At 38.7% G+C, this 15,478-nt stretch overlaps 1 protein-coding gene across 1 annotated transcript in view; it reads right to left on the reverse strand.

Moving 5' to 3' along the window:
• Nucleotides 1-15,478, reverse strand: part of get4 (guided entry of tail-anchored proteins factor 4) — a 46,096-nt gene that overhangs the window by 19,240 nt on the left and 11,378 nt on the right. The window contains exons 2-5 of the mRNA XM_063059349.1: nt 8,669-8,747; nt 7,673-7,754; nt 3,335-3,484; nt 2,675-2,813 (exon numbers count right to left, since the gene is read on the reverse strand). Coding sequence (XP_062915419.1) covers nt 2,675-2,813; nt 3,335-3,484; nt 7,673-7,754; nt 8,669-8,747 — 450 coding nt within the window. The remainder of the gene's footprint in view (nt 1-2,674; nt 2,814-3,334; nt 3,485-7,672; nt 7,755-8,668; nt 8,748-15,478) is intronic.

Raw genomic sequence — 15,478 nt, forward strand, 5'->3', positions numbered from 1 at the left:
TTGGGGCACTCCTCTGTTTTTGTGGATGGTTGCAAAGAAAAAGCATTTCAGATGTATACAGTATACATTTCTCTGACATAAAAACACAAAATAATTGATTGCATAAGTATTCACCTTCTTCAAGTCAGTATTTAGTAGATGCACCTTCAGCAGCAATTATAGCCTTGAGTCTGTGTGGATAGGTCTCTTTCAACTTTGCACATCTGGACACTGCAATTTTTCCCCATTCTTCTTTACAAATTGGATCAGCCCATGATTGAATGGTGGAGCAGACTCAATGGGCCTAATAGCCTACTTCTCTCCTATATCTTATGGTCTTAAGGTCTCTGGTCTAAAACTGTTTGAGCTCTGTCAGACTGCATGGGATCGTCAGTGAAGAGCCCTTTTCAAGTCCAGCCACAAATTCTCAATTGGATTGAGGTCTGGACTCTAACTTGACCACTCCAGGACATAACTTTGTTGTTTTTAAGCCATTCCCGTATAGCTTTGGCTTTATGCTTGGGGTCATTGTCTTGCTGGAAAACATCTTCTCCCAAGTTGCAGTTCTCTTACAAACTGCCAGGATTTCCATGTATTTTGATGCATTTGTTTTACCCTCTACCTTCACAAGCCTTCCAGGACTTGCTGCAGTGAAGCTTCCCTACTGCATGATGCAGCCAACACCATACTTCACGGTAGGGATGGTGTGATTTTGATGATGTGTGCTGTTTGACTTATGCCAAACAGTGTTTAGTCTGATGGCCAAAAAGCTCAATTTTGGTTTCACAGAACCTTTTGCCAGCTGACTTCAGAGTTCCCCACATGCCTTCTGACAAACTCAAGCCAAGATTTCATGTGAGGTTCCCCCCTCCCCCCAAACAGTGGCTTTCTCTTTGCCACTCTTCCATAAAGCTGCAACTGGCATTGTACATACTGTCTCTCCCAGCTCAGACACTGAAGCTCATAACTCCTCCAGAATTGTTGTAGGTCTCTTGGTGACCTCCCTCAACAGTCCCCTTCTTGCACGGTCACTCAAGTTTTTGAGGACTTCTTGCTCTAGGCAGATTTACAACTGTGCCATATTCTTTCAATTTCTTGATGATTCACTGTACTGTATTCCAAGGGATATTCAGTGACTTGGAAATTTTTTCATATCGACCTCCTGACTTAGGCTTTTCAATAACCTTTTTGTGGAATTGCTTGGGGTGTTCTTTTGTCTTCATGGTGCAGTTTTTGCCAGGATACTGACTCAGCAGCAGTTGGACCTTCCAGATACAGGTGTATTTTTACTACAATCAATTGAAACACCTTGACTGTACACAGGTGATCTCCATTTGACTAATTATGTGAATTCTAAAACCAACTGGCTGCACCAGTGATGATTTGGTGTGTCATATTAAAGGGGGTGAATACTTGTGCAATTATTTTGTGTTTTACATTTATAATGAATTTAGATCACTTTGTTGAGATCTGTTTTCACTTTAACACAAAAAGTCTTCTTTCTGTTGCTCAGTATCAAAAAAGCCAAATTAAATCCACTGTGATTCAATGTTGTAAAACAATAAAAAATGAAAAATTCCAAGAGGTGAATACTTTTTATAGACACTGATATAACATGTTGTAGAGGTAAGAGCTCAGAGAGGTGGTATTGGAGCCTGAAGACCCACGCTGAACATTTTAAGAACTGTTTCAACCCTTTCACCATCAGGTTCCAGAACAGTTCATGAAACACCTTTATTCCTTTTGTTTTGCTCATTGTTTCATAATTTATAGTAATTGTCAGTGACCCGTACTTCTGCCACAAAACAACCTTCATCTTATTGTCATCTCTAAGTCAGAAATAATAAATTAGATTCTAATAACACTACAAACAGATGTGGTGTGGCTTCACTCCACTGCTCTTATATTTTTCTTTACCAAAATACTTTTTTAAAATGCCTAACTAAAAAGTTGCACATGAGGTATGATAACAGAGTAAACACATACCCAGAAACACCAAAAACTTTCAGTGTATTAATCTGTCTAATCACATTCAGGCAAGATCCTTCATTAAATTCCAAAATACTCCTATGTGCTTTAAGATCCCTGGTTGCATGATGACGTGGGTCCACATCCATTCTTCCTCTGCCCCTGATGAATTTTCAAGTGCTTAGTGGCTACATCTCATGTTGGTCAACAGCACAATCATAAGACCATAAGACATAGAAGCAGAATTACACCATTCAGCCCATCAAGTCTGCTCCAGCATTCCATCAAGGCTATTTTCCCTCTCGGCCCCATTCTCTTACCTCCTTCCCATAACCTTTGAATGCCCTTACTAATCAAGAACCTATCAACCTCCAGCTTAAATACAACCAATGACAGCCTCCACATCCATCTATGGTAATGAATTCCACAGATCCACCATCCTCTGGCTAAGGAATCTCTCACATTTCTCTTTGGATTTAAAAAATCCATGATTTCACCAAGGATGTGCTCCAAAACTAGAAGTACTGTATAAACTTAAACCAAAACATAGTGATCTTCCCTACCACTCACCAAAACATTCAATCAAAATTTAGGAGTCAGATTCAGCTAGAATCCTTAACACTACAAACAGAAATACGTAAGGTCAATAAAACACTGTATTAAAGCAGTCAACCTACCACAATGAAATTAGAAGCAACATTTTCATACATGTTTCTTATTTACTTACTGTAAGACTGCCTGAGCAACAAACATGTCCACTTCACTCCGGTAGCCCTTTGATGCAGAATATTCTACTAACATATTTGCACAGCCCTCCCCGTCTGCTGAGTGCAGGAAGTGATACCGAGATTCAGTGTAATTTTGTTCTGGAAAGCAAATGCAAAATCATAATTACAAAATAATGCAAAGCAAGTTTTATTGATTGTTTAAATACATAGATGCACTGATCCTACTTGCCAATTACAATCTGATCAAATAATTAAATCCAGCAACTCAATCTTCAATGTTCTCGCCCACTCAAAAAAGCCATTAGTCAGCTTTATCATTCATCTGATACATTTTTTTCATAAGTTAAACACAAGGGAAGAATTCCCCAACTGCTCCAGCCATTGATTTATTCAAATATCAGCACTTTAATGAAACCAAACCAGTTGTGTATGATAAATCAGCAGTAATATTCTCAAAACACTGATATAAATTTAACCCCAAGAATTTTCTAAAATACCCAAGATCAGTCCAATTCCCCATCCAATGAGGAGTACCTTTCCACTAGTTTCATGCAAGCTGCCTCAGTGCTTGGATTTTATTTACAAATTCGTTAGCACAGTTAACACCGAACTACTGCAGTTAATTTTTTAATTACTGATTTTGTTCACTCTAGTTGTACCTTTCCACAGTGTGACTGCTAGCAGTTGATGGAGTTTAGGGTGACCAAGTTTAGCTGAACCACCACTAGACCACTTTAATGCTCTGGATACAAATGCTGCTCTTTCGGGGGAGTTTGGATCCATTAGACTAAAAAGTTTACCAAGACTTTCTGAAAGACATAAAATGTTAACAGGTTTCGCAGTGTGCTTTTTTTTTTCAGAAAATTCTGCTGGATAACTGAAATAAAGATATAGTTAGAGTAACGCATTATATATCTGTACTTGTACAAAACACGTCAAGTAAATAAATTTTTTTTGACATGAAGAAGAAAATTACATTTGTAAATCAGAGTAATAGAACACAAAAACAAGATGTTTGGCACAGCTCATTGATGCCAACTAAGATGCCCATCTAAACTGTCCCATTTATACAGGTTTGGCCCATATCTCTGTTAGCCTTTCCTATCCATGAACCTGACCAAATAACTTTTAAATGTTATTGAACTTGCTTCAACCTTCTCCTCTGGCAGGTTGTTCCATATACACACCATCTTTGTTACCCCAAAGATCCCTTTTAATCTTTCCCTTCTCAACTTAAACCTATGTCTAGGTCAGGAGTTCACAACCTGGGGTCCATGGAGCCCTTGGTTAACGGTAGTGGTCCATGGCATAAAAAAGGTTGGGAACCGCAGCTCTAATATCCAAATTTCCAGCCTACCCTGCCTCTACCAAGTCTTGAGTCCTGGTAACAGTATGGTAAATCTTTGCACTCTTTCCAGCTTAATACCTCTCCTTTAATAGGATAACCAAAACCATACACAGTACTCCAGGTCCGACCTCAATATCTCATACAGCAACAACATAACATCCCAACTCTTATACACAATGCCCTGATTGATGAAGGCTAGTGTGCCAAACATCTTTATCACCACCACCTGTGATACCATTTTCAGGGAACTAAGTACTAGTACTTCAACATCAGTGGGTTCTGCAACTCCCACCAAGACCCTACCTTTCATTATGAAATCTCTACCCTGGTTTAACTTCCCAAAATGCAACATGCTCACTTAGTTGAATTGAATACAGTTTGCCATTCCTTGGCCAAATTACTTAGCTGATCAAGATCCCTCTGTAATTGTTTTAAAACTTTTTACACTGTCTACAATGCCATCTATTTTAGTGCCATCTGCAAAGTTCAGGCTTTAAAAAAAAATAGTGATTTAGCAGTATTTAAACATTTCCAAGAACAAGTGATTAGCACAACAGAAACACGTAAAGAAAGATTTGCTTCTAACTTCAGCAGAGGCAAGCAACATTTTCATTATCCTTGCATGATACAAGAACCTAAAAAATTGGAGCAGGAGTTAGCCAGTTGGCCTGTCAAACCTGCTCCACCATTCAATAAGATCATGACTGATTTGGCCAACCTGCCTTTTGCCCAAACCCTTAGCTCCACTGCTATACAATATTCGACTGTATCTTAAATATATACTGGAATCAACAACACACAATACAAAATATTAAGGAATAAGAACCTGCAAGTTAAGTGCTTCTATGGCTAAGCTATTTTAAATTCTATCAATCCAGCAAGCTAGTGTGGAGAAACCAGTAAAACACAGGAATTATTATGAATGTAATTTATGTACTGATTAGTGGAAAACATATATCTTTTAAATCTTTTGATAATTACACTAACTTGGCTAAACCAGTACAATTCTAAAAATTTTGTCAACAAAAGAATCATTAACCACCTAAAGAGTTGTATTCTGCAAACATACTTTAATAAAATGAATCTTTGAACCTTAAGAGTTAGAAAAGGTTTCTCTCCTTATAATTAGCTACAGAGGAAAATTGTTGGTCTAGACGAGTTATCAAGTTACCTGATAGACACTGAACATTGAATCATATTAAAATCATTGGGTGGGGGAGGTGAAATCAAAGGATAATGAAAAATAAGAGAAATAGATATTAGACATCACTGTATTGATAAATTCTTCGTATTTTTCCAGAAGCTTAAGTCTAGAAAAAAATCACCCAGAAAGATACAAAGCACCAATTAGAATATTTACTGCAAGTTAAAAAAATCAAATTTAAGAGGGAGATTTAAGTAGGTATTATGGCCTATAATAATGATAAATCCGTGCTCATGAATCATTGGGTTTTGCGACCGATGAGTACATACCAAAAGCAAAATTCTGCAGATGCTGGAAATCCTAAATAGAAACAGAAAATGTTGAAAAGAATCAGTAGGGTGGAAGCATCCATGGAGACAGAGAGAGAGAAAGAGAGAGAGCGAGCGAGAGAGATCTGATGAAACATCAACCTGATAGATTAACTCATTTCTCTCTCCACAGATGATATCTGACCCGCTGAGTTTCCAGCATTTTCTGCTTTAATTTTTAAAAAATGAAGTCTGAACAAGCTAATTATTCCAGTCCATAAATTCTATCAGAATTTTAACAAGCAGGCAACAGACATCAATTTAAGGAGCTCAATAAATCCAAGATTCAGCAAAATGTGCTCTAGTACTTTGCTTCGGGAGTTAGTGTTACATGCTCTAATGAAACCAGCTGTGATTTAAATCTCACAGGGCTACAGTTCCACACTGGGCTAAAATTATACAGAAACTACCTTGGACTACTGTCAGCTTGCCAGTGTGTTGGTTTCCTAAACACAACTGTGTCCAATCTAAATATTAATTAGATTTAAAAAGTTCCTGAAACCTGTTTTACAAAGGAGCCAGCCAGGTTCGGCATTGAAGAATTGATCATCAAGCCACTGAGCTACTAATCTTTATTACCATCCTCTGAATTATTTCTTGAGCTTGTCACCTCAAGAGAAATGCTCCTGCTAGAAACCAGTCAAAAAATCCAAAGTTTTATTTTATTCATGCAAGGAATGTATCAGGACTGGCATGTATTGTGTTCCAAAGGAGGCATCAGGGGAAAGCTTCAATGTAATGTCGGCAAATTAAAGGAAGAATGTCATTAAGGTGGAAAGAGCAGGAAGACTCTACAATAGGTAGGCAAAACTGCCTAACTTGTCACCGGGACCAGTCCACCCACCACAAAAGATATATATACAGAAGACTGTCAAAAAAGGGCTGGTAACATCATGAAGAATCCCACCCAACCTGCTCATGGACTGTTTTGCAGATGCTAGAAATCTGAGCAACACACACAAAACGCTGGTGGAACCCAGCAGGCCAGGCAGCATCCATAGAAAAAGCACAGTTGACGTTTCGGGCCAAAACCCTTCCACAGGACTGGCACGTATTGTGTTCCAAAAGAGACATCAGAGGAAAAGTCCTGCCGAAGGGTTTCGGTATCAAAACGTCGATTGTGCTCTTTTCTATAGATACTACCTGGCCTGCTGAATTCTTCCAACTTCCTGTGTGTGTTGCCCTACCTTATCTTTTCCTGTCAGCCACTTTATGTACAGAGCATCACTTTACAGACATACAATCAATCCTTATTTATAAGCTATCTTATGTGTTTATATTTATTGTGGTTTTCATTACTATATTTTTTATCTTATTGTTTCTTTGGCTGCATCAGATCTGGAGAAATAATTATTTCATTTTCCCACACAATTTTGTACGAGAATTGACAATAAACAATCTTGAATCTTGAAAAGTATAGAAAAGATTCACAAGGATATTGCCTGTATTGGAGGGAATGGATAGGCTGGGGCATTTTACCCTGAAGCACAGGAATCTAAGGGTGACCTTACGGAAATGTGTAACATAGATAGGGTCACAGTCTCCCACCCACCCAACCTCCACAGGGTAGGTGAGTCAAAAACTAGATTTAAGGTGAGAAGGGATAAAATAAAAGAGGAAACTTTTTCTACACATTGGTGGTGGGTACATGGAATGAGCTGATAGAAGGACAGAGACTTCCAGAGGGATATCAGGGAACTAGCTCAGGTTTGAATGCAATCTGGAAATTTCACACTCACAATTAGGTGTACGCAGCCTTTTGATTTTTTGATTTTAAGTTTGTTTTTGCTAGCAAGACCAGCATTTAATATCCACCCCTAATCCCCTTTCAAATGTCTAGCCTGGTAGGCCGTTTCAGAGGGAATTTAAGAGTCAGACAGAGCAACAAATTTCCTTCCCTAAAAGATATTGGTGAAAGATAGATTTTAATGACAATCTGGTCATTCTTTGTTAATTTGAAAATTATTAACTGAATTTAAATTCCATGCAGGATTCCAACTTGGGTTTCAGAATCAAATGCCCAGACCATTGGATGTTAATCTAGTAATTTCTTTCTGGAATGAAATTAACATTAATGATACTTTAGTAATCTATGCAGAAATATTGGAACAGCAAAAATAATCAACACTTTACATACCTAAGAGATCATCTGTAACCTTAGCTTCTGACTTTTCCAATGACTCTAACACTAGCATAGATAAATCAGCAGCACTGTTTAGCTGTACCAAAAAGAAAAGAAGCAATTAATTTCATATATCCTCATCTTCCCTCTAACATCAAGATGCTCAAAGCAATTTATAGTTTATTTCTTATCTAATGACTACTGTATCTCTTGACAGCTCATATGCATTCTGCAGGGCACACCAAACACCAATATGAAAATAGCAAATGAATCCATTATGGTAATGTTGAGTAAAGGATAAATATTAGCCAGAACACAAAGATAACTATATGTTCTTCTGCAAAATAGTTCTCTGGAATCTTTAAAGACATCTTTAAAAACCATCACAGGTGAAGCACTCCCCACCATTGAGTACATCTGTTGCAGGAAAGCATTGCCCATCAAGGACACCCACCAACCAGGCCATGCTCTCTTCTCACTGCTGCCATCAGGAAGAGAGTACAGGAGCCTCAGGACCCACACCATCAAATTCAGGAACAGTTATTACCCCTTAAATATCAGGCTCTTGAACCAGTGGGGATAACTTCACTCAACTTCACTCACCCCAATAGTGAACTGTTCCCACAACCTATGGACTCACTTTCAAGGACTTTTCATCTCATGTTCTCGATATTTATTGCTTTTTTTTTCTTTTTGTGTTTGTACAGTTTGTTGGGTTTTTTTGCACATTGGTTGTCTATCTTGTGTGTGGTTTCTCTTTGATTCTATCCTGTTTCTTTCTATTTGCTGTGAATGCCTGCAAGAAAATTAATCTCAGGATTGCACATGGTGACAAATATACTCATGTACTTTGATTAATAAATTTACTTTGAACTTTAAAAAAAGCCAGCAATTCCCAAGCCCAAAGGGAAAAAAAATCTATTATTTCTAGCCTCAAAATGTTATTGTGCAATAGCATTTAGAAAACCATTCATTTCTAACAAAGAAATGCAATTTTTGAAAACAGCTTACCTGACTGTAACTGAAGAAAAGCAATGCCCCAGAATACATAAGTTCTCTAGCTTCAGCATGTTTACTTTGGGACATATACCTACAAAACAGCAAACATTATTTAAGTATAAAGAATCATGTTATGCAAAATTTAAGAGCTGTAAAGGCCTCCTATGTTTTTTCCAGGACACCTCCAACAAAGCTAACACTTTCACTAATGCAGGAAATATAAAGTAATTGAAAAAAAAACTTACTCTAATTTAACTCTACACAATGCCAAAGAAAGCAACATCCCAGCTTTTAACCTTTACTTCAGGAAAAAAAAAGATAGAATGTAATAATGCTTCGAAAGTGCTGCGATCGACAGCACTTGATCAAGGCTCTGGGAAAAAAAGTCACTGCCACAGTCATCCAGCAAATTCTCTGGAAAATACATCAATCCGCATCAGCTTTCTCTTCCAAGCCAACATCACCAATACCTAACAATTCTCGGCTGGCTACATGGGGCAGGCCACCTTGTCTATATACTCAACAACGCATTCCCAAGGCAGATAAGTTGTCATGTGAAGATTATCACACACACAGGTAAAAGATTCATGAATACACTCAGAACTTCCCCTAAGTAGTCCAACAGCTCACTGTTTTCTTAGAATCTCTGATCCATAACGATTCAAAATGGAGGACCTCAAAATTCAGTGCAAACATTGCAAGAAACATGTCACCTCACAAACTATCTACCTGCTCACTTTAATCTAACTACTCATCATTAATTATTGGCACAGTAGCATGGCAGTTAGCATAATGCTTAACAGCACTAGCTGTAAGATCAGGGTTCAATTCCCACCGCTGTCTGTAAAGAGTTGAACGTTATCCTGTGACCACGTGGGTTTCCTCTCACATTCAAAGATGTACAAGTTAGCAAGGGTTAAGTTGTGGGCAAGGTATGTTGATGCCAGAAGCGTGAATGACATAAAGAAATACAAGAAGAAAATGTCATAACAGGAAGCTGGTAGTTGTGTTCAATCTTCGTCAGTTCCAGAACATCACTTCCAAGAGTTCTTCAGAGCATCATCCTAGGCCCTACCACCTGGAGTCAGTTTAATAACAAAGTTTGGGCACCACGGTAGTGAAGTGGTTAGCACGACGTTATTACAGCACAGGGTAACAGAGCTCAAAGTTCATTTGTAAGTAAGTTTGTATGCCTGTTTCCTCCATGTGCTTCAATTTCCTCACACAGTCAAAAGACATACCAATTAGTAAGATAATTGGTCATTGTAAATTGTCCTATAATTAGACTAGGGATGTTGGTTATTGGGCAGCATAGCTCAGTGGGCCAGAAGTGCCTGTTCTGCACCATAACTCTAAATAAATAAAGGTCCTTCCAATATAAGGTCAGAAATTGGGATGTTTGTGAATGAATGCATTATGTTCAATTCCATTCAAGCAGACCATGCAGCCAGACTTGGATAAGATTCATGCATGAACTGGTAGCTCCCCAAGTGTCAGATAATAATCATCTCCAGCAGGGGACAGCCTAGGCAACAGTAATTCCAACATTACCATTTGGAGGATCAATGAGCAGAAACTCCAGAGGACCCATGAATACTGTGACTACAAGAGCAGGTCACAGGCTAGGTTTTGTGTTTCAGGTGACATACCTCACAACACTGCAGTCTTTTCACCAAAACAAAGTACAAGATGGATAAATCTTACTTGTCTGTTTGAATGCAGCTCAAGCAACAATCAAGAAGCTCAACATAATCCAGGGCAATCGAAGTCAGACACCACCATCACTGTTCCTTACCAGATCTCACCAGAATGACTTACAAGAATGACTTCACAAAAAGGATTGCTAGGGTTCAAGAAGGCAGATACTAATGCTTTAACAAGTTTACTTATGAAAGTGCACAAAATGCTAGCCATGCCCGTAAGATACAAGTTCTGAAAAAATATATATTTTTTAAATACTTCCATGTTTTCAAGTTTCTGGTTATAGATTCAAGTTGCACTCCAATTTAATGGTACAACTTTACAATTACAGGTTTAATATGAAATTTTCTAGAGTTGGAAACAACAATCATTCCACACAGTTGTGATCAGTACTAAGTGGAGATCAAGACAAAGGTGAAAATGTAAAACAAGTTCTAATCTGCTTGATTACACGTTTGCTGCTGACAGTAGCTAAAAACTGAACTGTATTATCCTCTAATGGTGGAATCTTTCAGAGCTATACAAGGCAAAATATTTCAAAACAGCAATTATGGAAATACTTTGTGTCTTTTCATTGAGTACAGTTTTCTTCTATTCCAGCTGCAGTCATTTTTGTCAGTAAGCTGAACTCAACGCTGCATGAACTACTTCACAACTTTATTTATTTTCCGAATACACTGCTTTTCCTCACATATTACTACAGATCGCTATACTCTGGTTCTGAAGGCTACTACCACCAAAAAAAAGTTTCTCTCTGCAGCAGCTATGCCTGAAGTGCTGAGTATTACTGACATCCTTCTCTTTGATGAGGACAGGAAGATTCTAATAGAGATGCAGGGAATGGAGTGAAATGGGACAGAGAGACAGAGAGACAGAGACAGAGACAGAGGAATTATTTTTAGAATGATCATGAAAGCAAGAACAAATTAAGTCACCTGTAGATTTGAGGTACAGAGTGAATAGTTTAGAGCAAATTTAACAGAACAAAGTTGAATTAAAGATGGAATTAAACCTTGGCCACGCTCATGCTTTCTATCATATTTTACTTTTATCGTAGCTTCTTTTAATGGTTGAAGCCCAGCTGTGAAATCAGGAAGGTTGGATATGGGGCTAACAACACCATCTTGTAAAAACCAGAACGATAGAAACACTGACAGAAGCTCCGAAAACCACATCCCTGAGAGAGGAAGATTCTTCAATGAGGGGTTACACCCGTGGACAACCTGAAAGACTAGCCCAGGACAGAGGCCTCTGGTGAGCTGCTGTTGGCTTCCTATGCCCCAGTAGGGGTGATAGGTCTGAATTTTCTTGAGAAACCGCTTCAGATATCAACCTCTGAATCAAGCTTAAAACTGTAATCAAAAGAGGATTTAAAATCCATCTGGTATTAAAATTTACTTATGAAGCTCGGCTACACCATCTGTCCATAATTAAACAAAATAAAAGGCTTCAACATCTGGAAATTAAAAGTAAATGGAAGCCTTGTTCCTACAAAGGGGGAGTACTAATTTTTGTGTTTGTACTTTTAATCCTGCTCACTTGGACAAGAATATCACCAGAACAGAGGGTAGAGGTCTGCACTATTGTATTTTATAGTTATGTGGGCCAATGAATTACGCTACAGTTTGAAACACATAATCTGTTCTATTATTTATTACTCTAAGGAAAATTACACAGTAATTTTCAGTTTTGACTTCCACCACAACATCAGGTCCAAGTCAGGATCCAAGTTGTATTTGGAAGGTACAGGATCAGTTACAGAAAGAAGTCACTCTCTCAGTACAACTTCTTTCCAACACTGTCTTCCTGTATAACACCAGAACAAGTATACATACAGAAACTGCAACTTCTGTGATCTGAATCATATGATTTTTTTCTTTGCCAATTAGTCAACACTATCTTAGAAAACACAGCCTACCTAAATAATATATTTCATGAAATTTCAGCAGGATTCCCACCACAAATTGTCCCTGGCTCACGAACACCTGCCATACGTACTGCCTGTACATACAAATGACTGTTTGGGAGACTGGCAGGAAGGATTTGCCAGATGCTGTGGGGCTGCAGGCATCTTCTGCCACCTGGGAACTCAGCTCAATCACATTTCTGACTTGCGAACTGTGTGGATTACAAACAGTTAGAAACATAGAAACATAGAAACATAGAAAATAGGTGCAGGAGTAGGCCATTCGGCCCTTCGAGCCTGCACCGCCATTTATTATGATCATGGCTGATCATCCAACTCAGAACCCAGCCTTCCCTCCATACCCCGTGACCCCTGTAGCCACAAGGGCCATATCTAACTTCCTTTTAAACATAGCTAATGAACTGGCCTCAACAGTTTGCTGTGGCAGAGAATTCCACAGATTCACCACTCTCTGTGTGAAGAAGTTTTTCCTAACCTCGGTCCTAAAAGGCTTCCCCTCTATCCTCAAACTGTGACCCCTCGTTCTAGACCTCCCCAACATCGGGAACAATCTTCCCGCATCTAGCCTGTCCAATCCCTTTAGGATCTTATACGTTTCAATCAGATCCCCCCTCAATCTTCTAAATTCCAACGAGTACAAGCCCAGTTCATCCAGTCTTTCTTCATATGAAAGACCTGCCATCCCAGGAATCAATCTGGTGAACCTTCTTTGTACTCCCTCTATGGCAAGGATGTCTTTCCTCAGATTAGGGGACCAAAACTGCACACAATACTCCAGGTGTGGTCTCACCAAGGCCTTGTACAACTGCAGTAGTACCTCCCTGCTCCTGTACTCGAATCCTCTCGCTATAAATGCCAGCATAAAACAGGAACAGTATCGTGCTGTAACCTGGGCACCAATAATCAAATAGGTTTACAGAAACAACCATATAAACAGACTGTTCCAAACTCTTGAAATGATAAAATATCAACACACAATTCACCTTTGGAAAAGAAGTTTTTGAATTTAATGTCAATTAGCCACTGCTAGAATTGAACACCACGGAAAGAAAATTTAATCTTATGACAAAACAGAAGATGACATACAAAGCAATAGCAATAATGTACTAAATAGGAAATCTACTTTGAAAACAGTTCCAAGATCTTTTAAAACACACATTTCTGCTAATATACAATCCACACATAGCATATGGAGTAAAATGTAGAGGATTGGTCAACTTAAACAATAATCTACTGATTCGCTATGTAGTTTATTTGGCTCAACATGAATATTTAATTTTGTTCCATTATGTACAATTATGAGCTACAATTAAGGGAGAATTTTTGTTTCTGATTATAGGCTTACATTTACAGTTTCTATCAAAAGTAGTTAAAAATACTACACCCCTTTGCCATATGGTTTATGCATGAAAAACTGAGTATCCTTCTGTGCATGGATATCGTGATGGATCTTGAAGCCCTGTTACCATAGCAACTATCAGCATTACTTAATTAGTTCTTGTGACATTCCAATACTATTCACATGTATTAAAATTATTGCACATCTTTTTACCCAATTCAATGACGAGCCTAGAAATTCACATTAAAAATTCTTAAGGGTGGTGATGTGTTTCAGCATTCTTTTCTCATCAATATAGTACAATTATTAACAAAGGGATGGGTACAGTCAAATCTGGATGTCTCAGTCCAGCAAACACATGCAGGGTGCATAATGTGGAAATTATGATCAATTCATTTCCTTCTTGATTTTAACTCCGATGTATGAATATTGATTTGCATTAATCATTAATTATCAAGTCAAGTCAAGTCAAGTCAAGTCAAGTCACTTTTTATTGTCATTTCAACCACAACTGCTGGTAAAAATGAGACAATGTTTTCCAGGACCATGGTGCTACATGAAACAATACAAAAATTACACTGAACTACATAAAAACAACACAAAAACTACACTAGACTACAGACCTACCTAGTACTGCATAAAGTGCACAAAACAGTGCAGGCATTACAATATTTTTAAACAAGACAATAGGCACAGTAGAGGGCAGTAGGTTGGTGTCAGTCCAGGCTCTGGGTATTGAGGAGTCTGACGGCTTGGGGGAAGAAACTGTTACATAGTCTGGTCGTGAGAGCCCGAATGCTTCGGTGCCTTTTGCCAGATGGCAGGAGGCAGAAGAGTTTGTATGAGGGGTGTGTGGGGGCCTTCATAATGCTGTTTGCTTTACGGATGCAGCGTGTGGTGTAAATGTCTGTAATGGCAGGAAGAGAGACCCCAATGATCTTCTCAGCTGACCTCACTATCCGCTGCAGGGTCTTGCGATCCGAGATGGTGCAATTTCTGAACCAGGCAGTGATGCAGCTGCTCAGGATGCTCTCAATACAACCTCTGTAGAATGTGGTGAGGATGAGGGTGGGAGATGGACTTTTCTCAGCCTTCGCAGAAAGTAGAGACACTTCTGGACTTTCTTTGCTATGGAGCTGGTGTTAAGAGACCGTGAGATTCTCCGCCAGGTGAACACCAAGAAATTTAGTGCTTTTAACGATCTCTACGGAGGAGTCGTCGATGTTCAGCAGAGAATGGTCATTCCGTATCCTCCTGAAGTCAACAGCCATCTCTTTTGTTTTGTTCACATTCAGCGACAGGTTGTTGGCTTTGCACCAATCTGTTAGCTGCTGCACCTCCTCTCTGTATGCTGACTCATCGCTCTTGCTGATGAGACCCACCACGGTCATGTCATCAGTGAAACTGATGATGTGGTTCGAGCTGTGTGTTGCAGCACACAGCTCAAACCACATCATAATAGTTCAATAATTCAAGTTCAAATTTATTGTCATTCAATCGTATACAGCTAAATAAAGCAACATTCCTCTGGAGCAAGATGCACAACACAGTGCACATAATTCACAAACAACACATAAAGTATTACCCGGAATAAATTTTAAAATAAGGTGTATTAGGTAACTAGTCAGAGTATCCCAGGTGGAGGCATGGAGCAGTTTAGTATGTATCAGAGATAATGGTATAAACCAGGTATAATCGGTATTTATTAACCATGCGATTTTAGTTTTTCCTTAGGAAGGCAGTCAACTCAGAATCCATTTCTACAACGCAGCAGTGCAGCTTACCATCTGAACAGTTAAGCCAAATAAATACAGGAAATAATTCATCAAATACTCTAGCCATTGCTTAGATAATA

The sequence above is a fragment of the Mobula hypostoma genome, chromosome 9, assembly GCF_963921235.1.
Source record: "Mobula hypostoma chromosome 9, sMobHyp1.1, whole genome shotgun sequence".
Taxonomy (NCBI): domain Eukaryota; kingdom Metazoa; phylum Chordata; class Chondrichthyes; order Myliobatiformes; family Myliobatidae; genus Mobula; species Mobula hypostoma.